Source organism: Kogia breviceps, chromosome 8 (assembly GCF_026419965.1).
Source record: "Kogia breviceps isolate mKogBre1 chromosome 8, mKogBre1 haplotype 1, whole genome shotgun sequence".
Classification (NCBI taxonomy): domain Eukaryota; kingdom Metazoa; phylum Chordata; class Mammalia; order Artiodactyla; family Physeteridae; genus Kogia; species Kogia breviceps.
In genome coordinates, this window is record NC_081317.1 from 8,342,724 (window position 1) to 8,363,408 (window position 20,685).

General features: G+C 55.3%; 1 protein-coding gene across 24 annotated transcripts in view; it reads right to left on the bottom strand.

Annotated features, from left to right (window-relative positions):
• Positions 1-20,685, bottom strand: part of RALGPS1 (Ral GEF with PH domain and SH3 binding motif 1) — a 294,874-nt gene that overhangs the window by 29,510 nt on the left and 244,679 nt on the right. For all 24 annotated transcript variants that reach the window (XM_067040706.1, XM_067040711.1, XM_067040698.1 and 21 more), the window contains 3 exons: positions 19,814-19,951; positions 17,414-17,507; positions 12,573-12,640 (listed from right to left, as the gene is read on the bottom strand). In XM_067040706.1, coding sequence (XP_066896807.1) covers positions 12,573-12,640; positions 17,414-17,507; positions 19,814-19,951 — 300 coding nt within the window. The remainder of the gene's footprint in view (positions 1-12,572; positions 12,641-17,413; positions 17,508-19,813; positions 19,952-20,685) is intronic.

Genomic DNA, 20,685 nt, shown 5'->3' on the forward strand with positions numbered 1-20,685 from the left:
CCCTGACCCCAGCTTGGGGGAGACACATTCCCCAGGATTTTCAGATTTGGGCCAGGAACATGTCTGAGGACAATCTCTCTTTGGGATGAGAAATAAAACCTAGATATGGTCGATGGCCTTGTTTCCCTGCCCGTGGAGGAGCAGGCGGGTCTACGGCGAGAGGGGCTCACGGTTAAGGCAAAAAGTGAGGTGGGTGGGGGTCCCAGTGTCCCCCTGACCTTCCCTGGTCTGGCTGCTCAGCCCTCCCAGCCAGAGTCTGCCTCTGTTGTTTGCAGCCCAACGAACCTTCTCAAGGAGGCCCCACCACATCACACTGCCTCTCGGCCAGGTGGCAGGAGAGGGTGCTGCCAAAGCAGCTCCAGGTCTTTGCTCAAAACCCATCAACCTCCTCTGTTAGCAGGAGTGTCCTTGTTCAAAACTTGCCACCACGCCCCCACCGACTCTAGCAGCAGTGAACATAAATCTTTAAGTTAAAGGGTCCAGAGATGATAAAGGAAGCCACACACACACACACACACACACACACACACACACACACACACACACAAAGAAAAAAACCACATGGAACCAGCTGGGACCAAGATGGCACAAATCGGACTTCCAACAGACCCTGAGTCTCATTATATGTCGATCTGACTACATTAGCACATTCAATGATACATCTACTGGTGGCCGGGACTGGACATTAAGGGCCAAAGAAGGGTACAAAGGGGGTGGCGCCCCACTCCCTCGAAAAAGCCCCGTCCCTCCCCCGGCAGACGAATGCATCCTCCTCCACATCATTAGCCTCATTCCTCCTCCCTTTGTCTTTACTCTTTAAAGTTAATTGATCTGTGACTTTAGTTCCTGCTTCTCCACTCTTTGGCCACTGAATAAAGCTTGTGCTGGGCTGATCTCAGCTTGTTTCGTCATTTGCCTATTGGGACCCAATGGAAAAAATAACCCTCCTCTGCTGAGACAGAAAGCTCAGGCTAAGGCCCGAGCAGGGTCCACACGACGTATTTCGGTAACAAGAGGGGGTGCTGTCTGAGGTACCAACTGCAGCCTGCATATGGCATCTCAAGAACGGGGCTCTGACAGACCAAGCCATAATAATGAAGTCACAGAGTCGTGGCCTGGATTTCACCAACCCCGGAAGGGTCCGTGGGAGCCAGCGAGGACCGTGGCTAAGCTTCGGGTACGTGTGCGTTTTCCCGTGAGGGGCTCCACGCCGCCATCAGCTTCTTCGAGGTTGTCATTCTTAACCAGGGCGTGTTTGTATCAGAAGCATCTGGAGGGTGTGTGAGAAACGGGGTTTCTTGGGCCCATTCCAGGAGGGTCTGATTCTGCTGGCCTGGGGGGCGGGGGTTGGGGGCGCGGATCTCCAGGTGATTCTGACGGGCACCCGGTGAAGAACTTCTGCTCAAAGCGATGGAATGAATGCAAGCTCTGTCCCAGGTGAAACATCTCGTGTAGCTGCTGCAGGGAGGAAAGGCCAGCATGGGAGCATCCGGCTCTGTTTCTGTTTTGCACATATTGCTCAATAAATGTATCCATGCGGGGGGTGGAATGCACCCTGTTTGTCAGCTGCATGTACGTAGGATTACAGTCTTACTGCCTGAGTCACTCTGGCTCCCACCCCAGGTTCAGAACTTATTTGATGAAGGTCAAATCGCCTGGCTCTTCCTCGTGGTTTGAACCGGTGGTGGTGTCGTAGTATTAAGAATGGTGATAACCGAATGCTAAGGGCCTGGCCCCGCGCTGTGGGCGGGTACTCCGAGAAGGCCCGATCTGCAGGTAAGAGAGCCAGGGCTTCTATATCTACCACGCGCAGGACCTGGGTCCAGGGCTACACCACTCTGCTGGTGGTGGCGAGTGGGGGCCACGTGGCGGGGGAGGAGCTCCAGCAGTTCAAAGGTCAGGCGTTTGTGGACACCTGAGGAAGGAGGAACACAGTGACACACCTGGGGTGATCTGATAAGCAGGAAGCACTTCCTGAAGGCAACATGTGATGGATAAGGTCCAATTGCTACTCCCGAGCAAGGGAAGGTGAAGGAGACAGACATCTGTTATGAAGCAGCTGTGTGCCAGGCTTGTGTAAACACTTCAGTGTCTGAATTCAGTGACTCCTGTGCAGCTGATGCTTTGACTATCCTCGTGTCCTCATGTCGGAGGCACGCCAGGTCACGTGGCAGAGGGGTGCAGGGTCTGCTCCTTTAACCGGCCCTGTGTGCAGTGAGAGCCGAGCGCTCTGAGGCTCTTCGGGGAACCTCCTCAGCCTCTGCTCACTCCTGCTCCGCTCCCTCCCCCACCTGTCTGCGGTGGTTCCTGAATCCTGGCTCTGACCCCCAGTGCTGGCTCTCCCAAGCCTCCGGATGCGCCCTTGGTTTCTTCCACTCAGCTCCTGACTCCCCCTCCAGGCCAAGGCCCAGATCTGCACCCCCTCTTCTCCCTGCTTTGGACGGGAGGCATGCCTGGCCTCGTATGCTCCTCAAGCCAGCTGAGGGAAGGGCTGGGGGGCGGGGGGCGGCCCAAGCAGAAGAGGCTGTGATCTGCCCAGGCCCGGGGTCCACGCTGAGGCCTCTCAGAGTGCCCTGGCTCTCAGACACTCCCATCCCTGCGTTGCGGACCGACAGCCCGGATTTGACGCTGAAGCAGAAGAATTTCCATTCAGCTGGGACCTAGGGATGGAGGTGGCCTCTCTGACCGTAAGTAACACTCTGCTACTGAAAGGCCTCACGTTCCTGCCCCACCAAGGCCTGGGGCGGGGGGGGGGGGGGGCACCACGTGACAGCACCAGGGACACGTGTCTTCTGGGACCGGTTCTGAGTGGGTGGCTGGCGGGTGTGTTTCTCCCTGTCCTCGGGGCGGGGGTGGGGGCGGTGACAATGAGCCTGGCCCTGGCCTGGCTTAGCAGAGTGTGGTCCCCACTGCCCAGCCCGATATGGCACGGACAGCTGGAAAAACTGACCACGCGGCTTGACTATCTCAGAAGATTGCTCTATTTTTCCTCTGCAAAATTTTTCCATGAATAATCTTTAAGTGGCTGTTTCTCTAGCAGTTTTATTGGAACATATGAGAACTGACAGTCACTGGGGAACGAGACGTCATGAAAGAAATCTGGTTTTCATTACATTTCTCTCAAGAAACTGACATGCTGCCCAACAGACCCCACTCATTGACTAGAAGAGAAAAGAGCGCAGGGCCCTCTAACAGTGGCTTTGGGGTGGACAGGACCAAGGATGATGAATGGCGACAGCAAAGAACGTGGAATCCAGAGGCAGACAGGCCTGGGCTCCCACTGGTATCCGCCACCTCCCAGCTGAGTGACCTTGGGCGAGTCACTTGTACCTCTGAGCCTGAATTCTGCATCTGCAAGACGGGGGCAGTGGCCTGGCCTGGCAGGCTCCCCGTGAGGAGGAAACAACGCAGCAGCCTCCCGCCTTCCTCGACAACACCCGGGCCAGGTGCGGTACAGCCACTCTGAATTAGAGAGCTGACGTTCTGCCTTCATGCAGTTACAGTCAAGGGGGACCACGGACAAGCAACCAGATCATCACACCCAGGAGAGACGCATGCTTGGATAGGAGAAAAGTAAATCGATACGGTGATGGCAAGAACTATTCAATACATCGACTGAGTAACCACCACGGCCGCGATGGCGGCGGTGGCGGCGGCGGCAGAAACCCATCGAGCAGCTACGAGGCGCCAGATGCTGTGCCCAGTGCTCCGTACACAGGATCTGACGTAAGCTTCACAGTAACACCGCCTCGCAGGCCCTGTTGGCATCTCAACGGTGTGCGAACTGCGGTCGGAAGGGTCGGGCGAGGGGCTGGTGAGCAGTGGAGCCGTGATCAGGGCACCTGAGGACACAGGAAGGTCAGAGGGGACCCGGAGGGTCTGACCTGCAGACTGGCTCAGCAGTCCCAGCAGGGGCAGCCGTGCAGGCAGAAGGGGTAGCGTGAACAAAGCCCCCACGACCACAGACACAGGACCTACTGGAGAAACTGCAGAGAGCCAGCCCGGCTGAAGAGCTGAGGGTGGCGAGTGTGCGTGCGTGCGTGCGTACGTGTGTGTGTGTGTGTGTGTGTGTGTGTGTGTGTGTGTGTGTGTGTGGTGGCGGGGGGCAGAGGGGCCTGGAGCTCAATGAGGGGAAGGTGTGGAGATTTTTAGGAGAGGGGGTGATATGCTCAGATTTGCACCCTAGAAATCTCACTCTGGTCAAGACCACAGGCTGGGAAGGAGAGATGTGAGCCACAGGTGTCTGGAAGGTGGACCAGCTGCGTGGCATGAGGGGGAGTCGGGGGAAACCATCAGTGGAGGCTAGTGTCATTCACCAAGGAGGGAGCAGGCTGGGGGCGCCGATGAGAAGCTCAGTTTGGGACTGATGTCTGTGGGCCGCTGGGTAGATGGGTGCGGTGCTCGGGAGATATGGCAGCTGGGGACAGGTGTGTGGGACTTGTCAGCACAGGGGTGTGTGGAGCCCCGGGAGTGGGCAAGACATCCAGGCTGTAAGTTCAGTGGGAAGGGGGAAGGCCTGGGACAGAAGGCGGGAAACCAGTGTTTGTGGGAGGAGAAGAGGAGAAAGGCTAAGAAGGAACGTGTGTGAAACCAGGATCCATAGAACAAGATACCTGAGAAAATGATCATTTTAAATTCACAAAGAAAGTGATCTTGTGCTTCGTTCATAATTCTAAAGGAAGACGGCTCAGAAGTGTTGCACGATTCTGACTTCAGCAGCCCCTGGTCTCAGCTGTCATGTCCTCCTCTCAGAGGTGGCCTTGGCCGGCCAGCCAGCACCAGCACCCTGCCAGGAGCCAGGGGCCTCTTCTGCCCACCAGCGGGGACCACAGCAGACAAGCCCAAAGCGCCCCAGAAACGACCTCCTGTTCATCCTGTACGTTTCTCTTGGGAGGGAAAGAACTGCTGGTCTTCTCCCACCCTCGGGGGTTAAATTAGACATGGGCGAGGGCTTTCATTGAGATGCAGGGCCCAGTGCTTCCCAGAATTCAGGTCCCTGAGTTCTCACAAAGAAGGCGGCAACCCCATCCTCCTGGGCACGTGCGGCCTGTGCCTGGCCTTCTCAGCGCGCATCCATCTGAAGCTGAGCAATTGTGTGTGATTTCCCGCCGACCGTCCATCCCCGCCCCCGCCCCGACACCAGCCCCGGGAGGAAGGGACCGTGTCCCCAGTGCCCAGTGCAGGACTGGGCGAGCAGTCGGAGGGACAGCCGAGTGTGCCGAATGGCCCAGCGCCGTGCCCACGGCTGCAGAGAAGCCGGCTCTGCGGAGGAGGACACGTGGCCGGGATAGGGAGCCCCGTTCCCACGGGTTCCAGCGGCATCGGAGCGGCCCTGTCCCCGGTCAGCACTGCCCGATTCAAGCAGCCTGGCAGCCCTGCCGCCGCTCTTGGGGCTGTGCTCCAAGTCTCACACGTTCTAAATTAATGGGAGGCAGCTGTGTCGGAGGGAAACGACTCAATCTGGAATCACAAGACTTGCATTCCAGTCCAGCCTCTGCCTGGGCTGAGCTGGGAGCCCGTGGTCCCGTCCGCTCACGCTCCGAGCCTCCGCGTCGTCCCTGGAGGCCAGGATGACAAATGACGCGATCTGGAGCCACCGAGCACCGCCCTGAGCATCTGGGGCGCCGCGCCTGCTGTCGCCCGATTCCAGGGGGTTCTGTGTCTTTTGGTTTCTTTCCTGCGTGGGCTGAGAGCCCTGTTCTCAGGCCGGGGCCCTCCCTGGGTCTGCCAGAGCCCTGCGGCCCTCCGGGGCCCGGGGGCCCCTCTGCACAGGAAGTCTGTTTGTGTTGAAAGCCTTCTCTGGCCAGGTTTCACGGTGGAGCCTGGGAGCCGGTGACTTTTACATTCACACGCGTTCTTTGTTTCTCATACATGTAGCTCTTACGGGTCCTTACTGTGAGCCAGGCTCTGTCTCACACTCACTCAGTTTGCCCGGGTTCATTTCCTTCTGAAAAATGGCATCCGATCACCCTTCAGCTGTGGTGAGGCCCAGACGCTTTCTCCTCAGGGCCAGGGGCCCAGATTCTCAGACCGCAGCAGGCAGCAGGTTTAAGTCTTGGCTCATCTGCTTGACCTTGACGCTAACGGGCTACTAAGATGGGAGACTCCAAGGACAAAGTAGATGTGAACTCCAGGGTGAACTGGCTCCCTGGCTCTTGAGCCCCTCACTAGGAGCCCCTACCCACTCTGAGAATATAAGAGGGTTGGGGGGGTCCTCGTCTTTCACTCGTGGGGTGCTCTCTCACTCTCCTCAACCACAGTGAGGGGCCTCCAGGCCACTTGAGGAGCTTGGTCTATGTCCCCCAGCAGCTGGGAAACCCAGGGCACTCCCAGTGCCTCACTCAGGCCCGGAGCCCACATGGCTGCAGCCAGAGGACGGTGGTGGCCACACTAGGGTTAGCTGTGCTCACAGGTCCATCGGTACCAGGACAGGTACGGCCTCCCATGGGCCAAGGTGGCCCCTGTGAGGAGAGCTGGCGTGGAGCCGAAGGCTTGAGGGGATCCCAGGCAGCAAGAAGCTGGAGGCGGGCACAGACTGAGGGGCCATGCAGTGGCCCCTGGAATAAATCTGCATGGGTCTGGGCCAAGGGACCGGTGGAATCTCTGCAAAATCCATGAAAGTGCCGTGAGAGGAAGAAGCATCTGCAGTCGGCACTATGCCTGCACCGTTCTTGGCACCCAGACCCTGCAGTTAGCAAGCCGAGGAAGGTGGAGACCCTGCAGTTAGCAAGCCGAGGAAGGTGGAGACCCTGCAGTTAGCAAGCCGAGGAAGGTGGAGAAACGCCCAGGGAGGGAGAGCGGCCAACACCCCTGCTCTCTCGTCACAGGTAGTCAGGCCCCAGCTGGGGCGAGGGAAGGAGAGTTAATGCCAAAGCACGTTTGGAGTTCTGCTCTTACATGGAACCAGCCTTCTAAGGACGATGTTGGGACAGCCTGCAACTCCAAGTGTCTGTGGGAAAGTCACAGATGTGGCACGGTTGTCACCAGAGGCGGGGTGCTTCCTGCCCTGCACAGATGATGGGGACAGAGCCCAGAGCGCTCTGGGACCCTCAGGTGCATCCTGCTCCTTCCACGTGTTGGGTACAGGTGACAACCAGTCCAGACCCCTGGGCTCACCCACTGCTCTGCCCCTTCCTCCAGGCATAAGACGGGGGGTGAGGGCGTGCACCCCAGCACCTTCACCTATAGGATGGGGATGATATTGCACATACACGCCGCCCCCCCCCCCCCACCTCACAGGGTAGGTGTGAGGCTCACCAAGGAAGCGCATGGGATGGGCTTAGAACAGCGCCTGGCAGAGAGTATACCCTCAGTATGTGTTAGCTGCCATTACTATCACGATTACTATTATTATCTTTGCACCCCCGTTTCCCTCCCATGAACCAGCTGGAGAGGTCTACCTGCCCTCTCCTTGGGCCTGGCAGGACTTTGTGGGCTGCCTTGACCTACAGGGTGTGGCAAAAGCAAGGCTATGTGACTTCCGAGGTGGGTCACACAGATGCCGTGATGCTTTGGGGACATCCGCTTTCGGGGAGCAATGCCATGCAAGAGTTATGAGACTGCCATGCGGCAGGGGAGCCCAGGCCACACGGGAGGCCGCATGTATGTTCGTGTTCTGCCCCAGGTGACCAGCCAGCACCACGCATGTCCAGATGGTTCCAGCCCCCAGCATCAAGTCCCTCTCGGCCTTCAAGTCTTTCCAACTGAGACCCCAGATATCGTGGAGCACAATTTGGACAGGCTGTTTCCTGTCCAGATTCCTGACCTGCAAATCCATGCATAGAATAAAATGGTCGCTTTGTGCCGCTAGGTCCTCGGCGGGCAGGTTACGCGGCCGTGGTACCTGGCGCGGCTGGTGAGTGGTGAGCGGGAGCTGAGGTGAGGGCACTCTGGCCCCCCATCCGGTGCTCTGTTGGCTGCGTCACGCCGTCCCTCCATCCGGTCGGCATCAGAGCCTGCCTGCGAGGGCCAGGAGCTAACATCCCTGAGTGGTAAGCACGTGCCCGGCGCCATCTAAGGGCTTTTCCGGCCCCGCCTCAGCCCTGTGAAGTAAGCCTACGTGAAGTATTTATTCCTATTCCCATTTCACCAGTAAGAAAACCGAGGCTCAGAGGGGCTACGCCAGCTGCCCCAGGTGCCAGAGCTAGGAAGTGCGGGAGCCAGACCCTGCACTCGGGTCCGCCTGACTCCAAAGCAGGGCTTTTACCCGCTGGGCCACAGAACAAGGAAGATGGAAAGGTGTGTCGGAGAGCAGTCCTGAAGGAAGCGTGCGGCCCAGGGTGAGATTTTCCATGGACTTGCTTTGCCGCCAAGGAATCTTCGGAGAAAACCTGTCAGTTGGTTCAGCCACGTGGAGGTGGGGCTCCCGAGATCTGGAAACGTCTTCACCGGCTCCAAGGCACACACAAACATCACCTGCCCTCTCGTGGGGTCAACGTTCTTTATGATTTTTGCTCTCCAGGAAAATATTAGTTCATTCATATAAACTAAACGTTACATATGGGGCGTGGGGAATGGAAGACGTGGCATTCCTGGCCTTTTTTCTCCCCGGACCAGAAACTGAGAAGGTTTCTCCACTTCCCTTCTCACAGTCGGTCCATCTGTCGGTGCAGAGCTCCTGGCACGGCTGCTCCGCAGGGGTGGGGAGTGGGGCGCAGGGGCCTCGCAGCGACCGAGTGCCCCCCTGTCCCCTCACGCCTTCTGACGCCTGCCTCCTCGACTAAGGCGTGCGTGGAGCCCAGGAGGGCAGGTCTTTGCCGGGTTCCGCTGGGGCCTGGCTCACAGTCGGCCCTGGCATGTGAAGCCTCGAGGGAACAGATGCCTCTTGGGGCCTTTCCTCGGCAGGTGTGGGGTGCCTGCTGGCTGGGAAGAGCCCAGAGCTGTAGCCCCAGCCCCCAGCCCAAGGAGCCAAGGGAGGCTGCGTTCCTCCCATTCCTGGGCCTGCAAGAGGCACATTCCTGTCCCCGGATCTGGTCGGGCTCCTGACACGCAGCCCAGTCTAATTGCCAGACGCAGAAGGCCTCCCTGGAGCTGCCCTCTGGTCCTGCCCTCCACGGGACCCCGCGGGTCCCCTCTGTCGTCTGAGGGTGGGGAGCCGGGACCGCTGAGTGCGTCTGAAGCCTTCCAGACGGGCCCCGGCCCTCTGGTGATCAATGAAAACCTTAACATCCTGCTTCCAGGCTGGAGCCAGGGATTTGAAAAGTCAGTGCAGACGCTCCTGGGCCCCGGGGTCTGCTGGCCACACGGTGTGGCAACGCCAGCCTCAGCACTTTTCTGGGAGGAACGTGGAGTCAGCAGGCAGCCCGGGAACCAGGTGCCCACAGGGCCCCGCCAGAAGCCCAGAGACCAAGCGCCCTACGTGCCGGGCTCTGGGAACCCCGGGCTGGTGGGGAAAGCAGACACAGAGGGACAAAGACGCTGCAAGAGGGTATAACGCAAGGTCGCAAACTCTGGAAAAGGCCAGGTAGTGAATGTTTTAGGCTTTGCCGGCCGTGGGGTCTCTGTCCCAACCTCAGCTCTGCTGTCGTAGCGAGCAAGCCGCCAACGTGCCCACGGCTGCGTGTGGCTGTGCTCCGATACAAACCGGGGTGGGCTGCGTCAGGGCCTTGGTGTGCTCCTTGCCCCCAGTGTAACAGGGGGCCTGACCTGGGGGGCGGGGGTGGGGCTGGGTGGAGGAAAGGCTTCCCTGGGGCCATGACATTTTGCTAAAACCTGAGAAGTGATTCAGGTGACAGAGGCAGAATCATAATATTGACAATAATACCATCATCCTAATAAAGTTACACTTGATGAGTGTGTTCCATGAGTCAGGGACTTGCTAAGTGTTTTACACACACGTGACCTCAATAAATCTGCAGAACTCTCTGTGGGAGGTATGATTATGCCCGCTTTACAGATGGAGAAATTGAGGCTTGGCGGGTATGTGGGGTGTTCTGTCTGACCCTTCAGATGCTTTCTTCGCCCTGCCTGGTGCCCGTGGGAGGCTGACCCCCGGGAGGCATCTCTTGGCTCCCTCACCCAGGCCTCCAACTGGGTTTGGCCGATGGGAGGCTCTGGCAGCAGATGGGGTGGGAGGGCAGAGGAGAGAGAGGTCAGGGCAATTTTTCTCCCCCCTCCTTCCTGCTTCACCCTCCGCTAGCACAGCTCCTGCCAAGCTGACCGTCCTCTGCGACTCAGAGCTTGCCAGAGTCGGTAACATTTTTCCCCACCAGGTCCTTCAGCCTAGAGGCGCTGGGGGCCCCGCTGTCCTTTGTGTGAAGTATTTATTCCTACTGCCATTTCACATTCATTAAGTTTCTTCCTGTGAGTCATCCGGGGGCAATTCTGTTTCCTGCCAGGATTTTCTGACTGATGCTTGAGGTTACTTAACTTGCTGGCTTCTGGTTTCACGTGGCTAATACACGACGGAGCAGGTGGAGGTGATGGGGGATGGTATGGAGGAGAGTCCGGCTGAACCTCGAGGAGGCTGCACCGGCGGCGGCCGGGTGCCAGCTCCAGTACTGGTTTCCATCATAGGCAGGGGTCAAAAGTGAAAGCAGCTCCTCCTTTCCCGCCCTGGGCTCAGTGAGTGGTCCAGTCCTGGAGACCCCCAACTAGCAGTGTTAGTTTTCTGCGTCTGGCTCCTGTCTCCAACCTGGGGCACTGGGCGATGAATCTTCCAGCGTGTCTGGAGGGTAGAAAGTGTGGTGGTGGGCACTTGTTGGCACCTGGGGAAGGCCAGAGATGTATGTGGTCATCCTGTTACGGGGTAGTAACCGGATAGGGTGCAGAGGCCTCTTATTCAAACTAATTCGGAGGAGACTCAGAAGGGCAGAACACTTTGTATTTGAGCCCACTCTCCGGCTCCAGGATTCTGGCATTCTCTCCTGAAGAAATAGTCTTGAGTGGTTAGCATTTCCTATTGTTCCTTCTGTGGCCCTAAACGATTGCTTTAGAATCCCACTGCCACTTCCTACATCCCTCTGATGAAATCCCTGCCCCCCACCGTCCACCCCCTACCCAAGGTCAGGTGTAGCTGAGCGTCCGGAAGGAACACGGCCGACTGAGCAGGGGAAGGTTCTAGAACAGGGGCAGAGCTGAGAAGGCAGAGAAAGACCAGTGCCAGGAGCTTCCCTTCTGGTCACCTCTGCTGGTGGGTCATCTGCCACGTGTGGAAGGCAGTGGATGTGGGAGGAGACTGCAGAAGATATTTTCATATTAGGCTCCTGGAACACTGTGAAAATCAAGCTCAGGCCAGCACTCTGTCTCTTGAGGTGTGGACAGCAGCACTCCCAAGGCTGTGTGGATCAACCAGCGTCTCCCTCTGCTAAGTTACTGTGGGACCCCCCCCCCCCCGCCACTCGCCAGGGGGCACTAGGGGCAGGGTCCAACCTGCACAATGGAGCCAGGAGAGGCTGGGAAAGGTAAGGAGCCTAGAGAAAACCCTCAGGGCAGAGGTCTTGTTTGGGAGGGCTAGTGGGAGACTGCATACTCCAGCTCTTGTGCCTCTGTGGTCCTGGGCCAGCAGCACTGCTGCACTGGCCTGGCTCCAGAAAGGAGAAAGAGTGGCTTGAGACATCGACAGGCTGGGGGTGACATGACACCAGGCAGCAGCCTGCAACAGCCACCCCCTCACCGAACACTCACTGCCTGTCAAGACTCTACACTGCGTGTCTTCTGAAAATCATTTCAATTTTGACATTCCAGCGACTCTGGGATGGACGACTTACTATCCCCATCTTATGGGTAAGGAAACTGAGGCCCAGAGGGCATGAAGTGGCTTGTCCAAGACTGCAGTGGCCTAGAACCCAGGTTGGTGTCACCCAAGCTCAAACCAGGAGGAGGAAATAGAGTCAGACCCCCGCCCCCAATCTGGTCCCTCCCCAGGCAGCAGCAGAGCTCAGTCCCAGTCACAAGAGTTGGCTGGAACACGGATAAAAGGCAACTGTCACAGACATGACTCTGAAGCAGCTAACACCGTGCGCACACGTGGGCGGAGGGCTTTAAAGTGTGACCCTGCCCGGGTGGCCACAGCCCTGCAAAGTGAGAGCTAGTATCACCTCCATCTTGTGGATGAGGCCAGTGATGATCCGAGAGGTAAAGTGACAAAGCTGGAAACGGCACAGCTTGGATTTGCCTTCAAGGCCTGGGCCCCTAATCTCTAGGGAACACTGTCGATATGTCAATAAAACTGATGCCCGAGGAAGGCGAGCCGTCTGTGTCTGGTGGGAACTACCCCAGGCATCCCGCACACCCTTCCGGGGCTTGTCAACCCGAGCCTGGCGGTAGGCCCGATGACAAGGGCCCAGGTGACCAGAAGAAGGTGCCGGGGTTTTCTCTACCCTGTGCATGCTCCCGGCTTGGGGTTCTGATCTTGCCTGTCTTAGGTCTCAGGCTCTTCCAGGGAGCCCCAGCCCAGAGGTGCCCCACAGGGGCCCCACGTGCTCAGAAGCCAGGGCAGGCTGTGAGCAGGGACACTGAGTCTGCCAGCCTGCAAACCGGACTCTGGCCTTTGGCTCCGCAGGAAAGGCCAACCCTGGCAGCCACGTTAGGGCTACTGGAGAGTCTGCCCCCACTCGAGGTGGCTACGATACCTGCAAGATCTTCCTTGGAAGAGACTAGTCTCGGGGAGCTGCTTCCCGGTTCAATTCTGAGCGACAGTCTGAAAACAAAGATTTTCAAAAGATTAGATGGGCTCTGGTGTGTCAGGGGCCGGGGAGCGGAAGCTAACATGTGCACGCTTGGGACTGAGAAGCTGGACTGCTGTCAAGGGCGATCGCAGTCACAGAACCCAGGAATACTCTGAGGCCTTCTCCAGATCACAGCCACTTCCTTCCAAGGTCCCCAGGGCATTTCCATGACCAAAAAATAATGGTTAAGGAAGATACACGAAACAGTGTAATCATGGCCCATCATCCTCCGGGCATAGACGTGTTCGTTCTCAAGACAACGCTATGAACCAGGAACACCATCCCCGTCTTGTAGAGGAAGAAACTGAGGAGCATGGAGGTCAAGCAGCTTCCCCAAGATTCACAGGGCTAACAGGTGGCCGAGCAGGGGACCAGGGCTGTCTGACCCCAAATCCCAAACCAGGGCGTTTAATCATTGGACTGCACTCTCTCTCAGATGCCCCCGGAGAGGCATGACGCAATGGTTATTACTATTTTTTAAAAGCATCGATTAAGAACTTCTGGGTAGGGCTTCCCTGGTGGCGCAGTGGTGGTGAGTCTGCCTGCCGATGCAGGGGACGCGGGTTCGTGCCCCGGTCCGGGAGGATCCCGCATGCCGCGGAGCGGCTGGGCCCGTGAGCCGTGGCCGCCGAGCCTGCGCGTCCGGAGCCTGTGCTCCGCAACGGGAGAGGCCACAGCAGTGAGAGGCCCGCGTACCACAAAAAAAAGAACTTCTGGGTGAAAATGACAAGAGTGAAGCCGGCTGCCAGACTTCTCCCTCACCCAACAAAATGAACAAACAATTATAAAGGTTCAGGAGTAAAAGAACTCACCAGCTGCTACTCAGCAAGGGAGGGGGTATAAACTGAAGCCATGAACTTCAGAAACTTGTAGCCAAGAAAAGAAAAAGTGAATCCTGCGGTCTAACCAAGAGTCCTAACACGGTGCGGCTCCTATCCTGCCCTCTGAGACTTCTTGGTGGGTCTAAGCGGGAGTCCTTCCCTTTCCCTCTTCTGACTGGCTGCAGATTCTGGAGAGAAACGGATGGGCCAGGCGGATGGTGTAGGGGATACTCTGTTGGAAGCGAAGGCTCCATGGCCGTGGGGCTGGGGGGTATGATTCGAAACCTGAGGGTATCCTTTTCCGGAATGGGATACAGCCCGAAACTAGGTGGAGGAAACCCTGCTGTAGGCCCTTCAACAGAGCCGCTGTCTCTAAAACAGACCGCTTGCTCCCTGCCTCCACTGAGCCTGAGCGCCGCGTCCCACCCCACCGGCTGCACGAGAGGGCAGAGACTGAGAAGCCCTGGGCCTCACAGCACAGCAGGAGGCAAAGCAGCCCCTCTCACACAGGGGAGCAGGGTCAGACATCGCCTCCCTTCATGAGAGCCGTGGAATATCCAGATGAAGCCTCTCACATGGAAGCAGCATGAAAAGAAATGGTGTGGCAAACTAGCAAACGTCCTCTTAGGAACAAGGGAAAGAGGAAAGGAGAGAGCATTGTCCACACTCCCCAGCCCAGAAGGAACACAAGGAAATCCCCCACGCCCTTTAGAACTCGGGCTGAATAAAACAAAACCTGAAAAATGAGATGAGAACACAAACGGGTAAGATGAAAGGGGAGATTGGAAACCTAGGGGAACAAACAAATCAAGGACTGAAACAAGAGAGGACCAGAGGAATAGCAGGGTAGAAACAGACCATCCCAGTGACTATCGATGAAGAAGATGGAGATTATAGCCATTAGAAAGAAGCTGATGGATTTGGAAGGCAGAGCAACCAACATATGGATTCCTGGAACGCTGGAACGAGAAAAGCCAAGAAGTGGTCAAAGATAGAAACCAAAAGATTTCCTGTGTAATGAACAAAGAGCATACCCTGTTCCAGGGAAATCTGGTACAGAACCCTCCACTCCGAAGCATTCCTCTTGTGAAGCTTTTGAACCTCAAGGAATTCTTCACCCGCCAGGTAGACAAAACAAGTTGCTTATGAGAGGGAAAAACCAGACTGGCGTGAGATTTGTCTACAATAGCAACCAGCGCCAGAAGGCAGTGGAGCAGGCTCTGCGTGTCCTGAGGGAGGGAAGCAAAGGAGCCCGGCAAGTCAGATGCAAATGTTTTCATGAAAGAGATCGGAGGACTCTTTTGAAAGTGTAGGACTTTCAAAAACCTGCTTCATGACGAAACCCGGCTAAATAAGGGATTGATTTAAAATAAAGACTCCAGGAATGGAGAAGTGACAGGTGGTAAGAATTGAAAATGTTTCGAAACACGAAATAGTAGGAATTATGATTCCTGAACATGATGTGCATGTTATAAACTTGGATGACGTAGAAATAAGAAGATAACTCACAAGGATTTGGAAGATGGTGCAGTGGAGGTGAAGGAGGGGGGAGCTTGCTGCCGATCTCATCTTTCATGACCAGAGTCAGGGGCCCTGCTCACCATGGAAATCTAGTTAAAAGAGAACTTGGGCACTCCAACCTCTTCATATTTTTCTTGACCTCTTTTGTTAATCTTAGAAGGCCCTTTTAGGAAATAATATCTCTTGTGGTGGAGAAATATTTATTTGAAGAGCAGCAGTTCCTTATGTTTTATTTCAGTTCCTTTTTCTGGTTAAATTAAATACTTTTAATTAAAAATAGCAAGTGTGGTATAATCCAATTTTAATAAATTCTATTCTTGCATCCATTCATCTATCCATCCTTCTCCATATATATATATATGTACTTTCTATGCATAGAAAAATGTACAAAATAATGTTCACTTGATGCCTATAGTCAGGCTTTCTAAGTGGTAGGAATTTGGGTAATTTTTCTTAAATGGAATAAAATAGACTAAAGGCTGAGGAAAACAAAGCACTGGTTGAGCTCCTTGGCCCAATGTCTCCAAAGCAGGTCAGGGCAGCGTCATTAAGGTAAGAGCTAAGCCTGCGTCCTCTGGGCTGGGGACCAAGTCTCCGGGGCCGTGAGCTGGGCCCGGGAGTGTGGGATGCTCAAGTAGAGTCACAAGCCCTGTGCATCCCGTGTCACTCAGAGCCAGGGTCTTCCTGGGAAGGGACCCCCTCCGTGGTCTGGGCACGGAGCGAGAACGCAGCCTTCCTCCCTGGGTTTGTCCCCTTGGCCCACAACAAAGGGCCTTTGTGAAATCCAGGCACTAGGTGCTGGGGGTGTTCAGTGTCCTTCAGAACGGAAGGCGTTATTACTCACAATCTGCAGCTTGTCCAAGGATTATCTCACAGCCAGAAGTATTTATAGACCATTTTTCTCCTTAAAGGATATTAGTGTTAATGAAAAACTACTGTCTCCTTAACCGCATTATTGGCACATGAATGGAAAATCTTACCCCCGATCCTAAGTGGGAATAATTTCCCACTCCGGGGTACTCTTTTCAGGAACAGCAAATGCTTTGTAAGTAAAAATGAGCAATTTGTGGCAAACGTAAGTTTAATGGTAATCTCTGGCCTTTATTTATTGCTGTTATGATTATGTAACGGATTCAAATTTATTTTATTCTGTTTTAACAATATATTGTACAATAACAACTTAAGACATTATGTTTATGTTCCTGAAGATAGCCAATCATTAGAACCATGTGGGGAGCTTTGAAAAAATACAAATTTCCAGACCCTGCCCCCACCCCCATCCCCGCCACCTCCCACCAACCTGGATGGCTAGAAGGCTCCCTAGGTTTCTCTGACCCACAGCCAAGGCTGAGATCCACTCCTGCAGAGGTGGCAGGTGAAGAACCTTGAACACCCATTCCCAAGGTCTTGGTGAGTGAAAAGGGGTAACCTGGAGTGTCTCTAGTGGCCACAGTTCTCTGCAGTTTCCAGTGCCTTTGATGAAGACCAAATCATCAAAGTTGATAAATTTTTAGACACAAAACTGGAAGGAATTTAAAAATATATTGGATAGCAGGACTCAAAGGGATCATGCATGGTTTACTGGAAGCAACCAGTAAGATGAGATTTAAAAGAATCCGTGTAAAGTTGACGTTCAGGGGGGAAAATGATCATCAGTTACAAGACGGCTGAGACTTGCCTCCATCACATATCAGGCCATATGAGAAGTCCTGAGGCTCTCAGCTGACCTCAAGCTCAAAGTGAGCCAAGAAGACATCCAATCAACACGGCAGACAGACGCAACGTGAAAAATCTTCCTTCTCCCTCTAACTACATAGAAATGCTGGATAAATTCCCAGCTGCCACAAATGAAGAAAGAACTGAAAGCCAGAGCAGGTGAGTGGAAGATGAGGCCAAAGGGCCCACGGGGGTCTTCATGGGAACGGGGCCTATTCCGTACAGGCTGCACGGGATGGAGACGGGGCCTCAGCCGGCGCCAGATGGCAAGAGTCCAGCAGCAAGCTGGGGCCCCAGGGAGCTGCCTCGTGCATGAAACAGGCTCTCGGAGAGCTCTGATTGGCAGCCTGGAGATGTGGCTAGAAAGCTGTCCTTCCGCTCAGCGCTGAGTGGGGGGAGTCACTCCCGAGAACCTGGAGCACTGAGCCTGCACCGCACACAGCTGTGGAGCCCAAATTCATTCACGCTCCCCACTAGAAAAAGCCACGCTGAGAGGTTGACAGAACACCCTCCTTGGTCTGGTGGCGCCTGTGGGGCTGGGGCGGGTGGGAGGAGACACTCAGAAGCCCTGCTGTGGGCTCTGTGGGGTCAGAGGTCACCTTATGCACATGTGCTGGGGGGGGGGAGGTGCCGGTGCTGCTGCAGTGACCCTCCCATAAGCCCTGCAGGGGGGCCGGGGGCACTCACTTGTAGTTGTCGTCTTCCACAAACTTCTGGAGCTCTTCAATGTAGCGCACGGACTTCAGGTACTTCTGCACGTGGGGCAGGGTTGTGAGGTGGTCTGGAGGAGGAGGACAAAACCCAGAGGCTTCAGTCTCTCCCCATCCCCAGGGCCCCCATGAGAAGCTCCTTAGGGACTGGGACATATATTCAGTCTTTCAACAGTTGCTGATGATCCCTTAGGCTGGGCCTGTGCTGGGCCCAGAGGGGTCCCTCAGGAAGTGCCCCCCACATGCCACGGAGCGGCTGGGCCCGTGAGCCATGGCCGCTGACCTGCGCGTCCGGAGCCTGTGCTCCGCAACGGGAGAGGCCACAACAGTGAGAGGCCCGCGTACCGCAAAAAAAAAAAGAATGCAAGAAAGAATGAACCCCATCCAGCCTGGTGTGCGGGTGCAACCCAGATCCTGGCACAGCCTGCGAGTCTGGTCCACGGGCTGGAGCTGCTGCACCCTGAGAGGAAAGGGAAGGGCCTAGACGCTTGAGCAGTGTTCTGTGCCAGGCTCCGCACCCGGTGATTTCTAGAAGCCATCTGCCTCAACCTTTGCACCTGCCTCACTTCAGGGAATAAGATGTCAACTGCACACAGGAGGAAGCCATGGCAACTTGCCAGGTCACACCGCTGAGCAGTTTTGACCCAGGGTCACCTGGGGCCTCGGCCACACTGCCCTGTCTCTCTATCCCGGGGTGACTGACGTCAGGTGCGCTCCCCAGACCGTCACAGTCACTGCATTCTTTCTGAGGGGGCCGGAAACCCTTCCTGATGCTCTCTGCCATTCGTTCCCCACAGGGTGGGACAGACCAGTTAAGGAGAGAGGTTGCGGCAGTGGAGGACGCTGTGGAGAGGAGCGGAGAGAGGGTGGGAAAGGGCCCTCGCTTTCCCGGGGGGCGGGCGGGTGCTTCCGGGTGCCGCGAGGAGCCCCTGATGGCTCTGCCTCGTGACTGTGAGCTTCTCAGCAGGTCATTCTCTTCCTCTAGGGCCTCGGTGTTCCCATCTCGGAAATGGGGATAATGACCCTCGCTTCGCGGAGCTGACGACGGGGAAGGGGCAGGGGAACATAATGGTAGTAAGGGTGAGCATTTCCTGACCTCTCATGAAATGCTGGGGCGGGCTGAGGGCTCTGCACAGTCATGTCGCCATCTTTACTATGAGAAAAGTTCAGACTAAGACAGGACAAAGTGACTTTTCAGAAGGCGAAGCCGAGACGTGAACCCACATCTGTCTGACCCCAAAGCTGTAGATGTAATTGCTCTGCTGGCCAGCAGGACCAGTGTCGAGGTCTTTGAGTGGAAAAGGCACTGGGAACACAGCCCCGTCCCTGTTCCTCTGGGCAGAAGAAGAGCTGGTCTGGAAGCGTGGGAGCTTGTAGGGGCGGCACTCATGAGCGGACCTTTTGCTTGTGTGGGCCCCCCTGCGGTGGTCTTACCACGTGGAGGCTGTTGGTTTCTCCCACCCTACGTACTGGAGGTGGTGTTGGTCTCCTCCTTGTCCCACTTTGCTGCTTCCAGACTTTTACTCCCCCAAGTCCTGTGAAAACCTGCTCCAAGGAGGCACGCTCCTTCCTGCAGCTCGGCCACCCTCCCCCTCTTCTCTGCTGACTTCTGCCGCCTGGCGCCCTGGTCACTCAGGCCCATTCCTGGAGGACCGGGGCACCTGGCTCACGGTCAAGCCCCATCCCCCACCGTCCACGTGGACGGCCCATCGGCATTGCCAACAACACCTCCTCCAACCATCTCAGACGCCCACCATCACGGTCACCCTTTGGATCTGATCTGGTCACGTGTGGCAGAGCCTGGCCAGTCGTTGACCAAGTCATTCCCCTGTTCCCTCTAGGCCCGCAGCTACGCTGCATTCCTGGCCTCCCTCGGCAGAAGTGGTGAGCACCACGTGCGAGTCTGGTCCATAAATTCCACTCTGGTATGATTCTCTCTCGTTCTGCATCTGCCAGCTGGATGTAGAGGTCAGCAGAGGACTCGGGGCCATGGGACATGGCAGAGCCACAAGACAGAGGAGCCCAAGTACCTGAATCTGCTCGGAGGAGAGCCACCCAGGAGGGGCCCACAAAGCTCTTCATGAATGAAGGACCTGGGCTCTGCCACTCATTGGACGTGTGACCTTAGACAAGTGACTACACTGTTTTCAGCCTCCGTTTCCTCATCTGTGATACAGAGATGGTAACATCTAGTTTGCATAGTCTCTGAAGATCAAACATGCTTATAAAGGATCCAGAACGTGTTTGATGCTCAAGATATCAAAATGAAGAGCTTTGTGGGGGCTACCTGGTTTCTAGAGCTTTCTCACTGATAAGGTGCTGGACCCAAATTTCGGTGATGTAAGATTTCACAATTCCAACAACCAGGGGTACTAACCGTAGCTGCAGGAAACTTGTAAATCCGCAATTATTCGGAGAATATTGTTCATCTGATTGGATCTTTGTTCGTTTTCCATGATGCTGCCTGAGGCAGGATATGCAGAATCAATGTAGATTAAATCCAGAAGATAGATGCCTAAAATTAAGGAAGATATTTAATGATGGTAGGTGTTCACCATGAATCAGAACAAAATGGCACAAAACAGAACTGCTGTGCTAGAAGGTATAGGGTGATATGGAAAAATGTGGTACGATTTGGACTTCAATTCCAATCCTGACTACTAACTCTTCACACAGACTACTCAACTTTAAATCAAACATCTGAGCAACAACCAAAATGAATGCTGGCAAGATTTTAGCATTTCTAGTTCATACACTCTCCAGCAACAAGGGTTATTACCTGTAACCCAACTGGAAAATAACAGGACACGAAAGGGATGAATGAATGCTTGTGTTTTTTACCAACCACTGCAGTTTAATAAGTCTAAGGTGTCATATCCAGGAGAACACTGTCTGAATTCAGTTTTTCATTTATTCACTTAGCTGTGTGTCTACTTGTTTATCCATCTGTCCATACATACACATACACACACCCCAAATCATAAAGAACAAAAGAAGAAATCGAAAAAGCAACCGTCCTTGGTACAAAGAATTAAGGCTAGACAGAGAATTCTGCTGAGGGTGCTTAATAAGAAAATAACGTGTGATATGAAAACATTGCTGTGATAGGCCAGGGCGGAGCCTCAGCATGGCCTCATGGCATCACCCCAGGGGGAATTCGGGACAAGCCACCTGGCCAGGGATGAGAAAACAGGACTGGCTGTGTGGTGTGGCCCAGCTGACTGGCTTGCTGCAGGGTCACACTTTAGT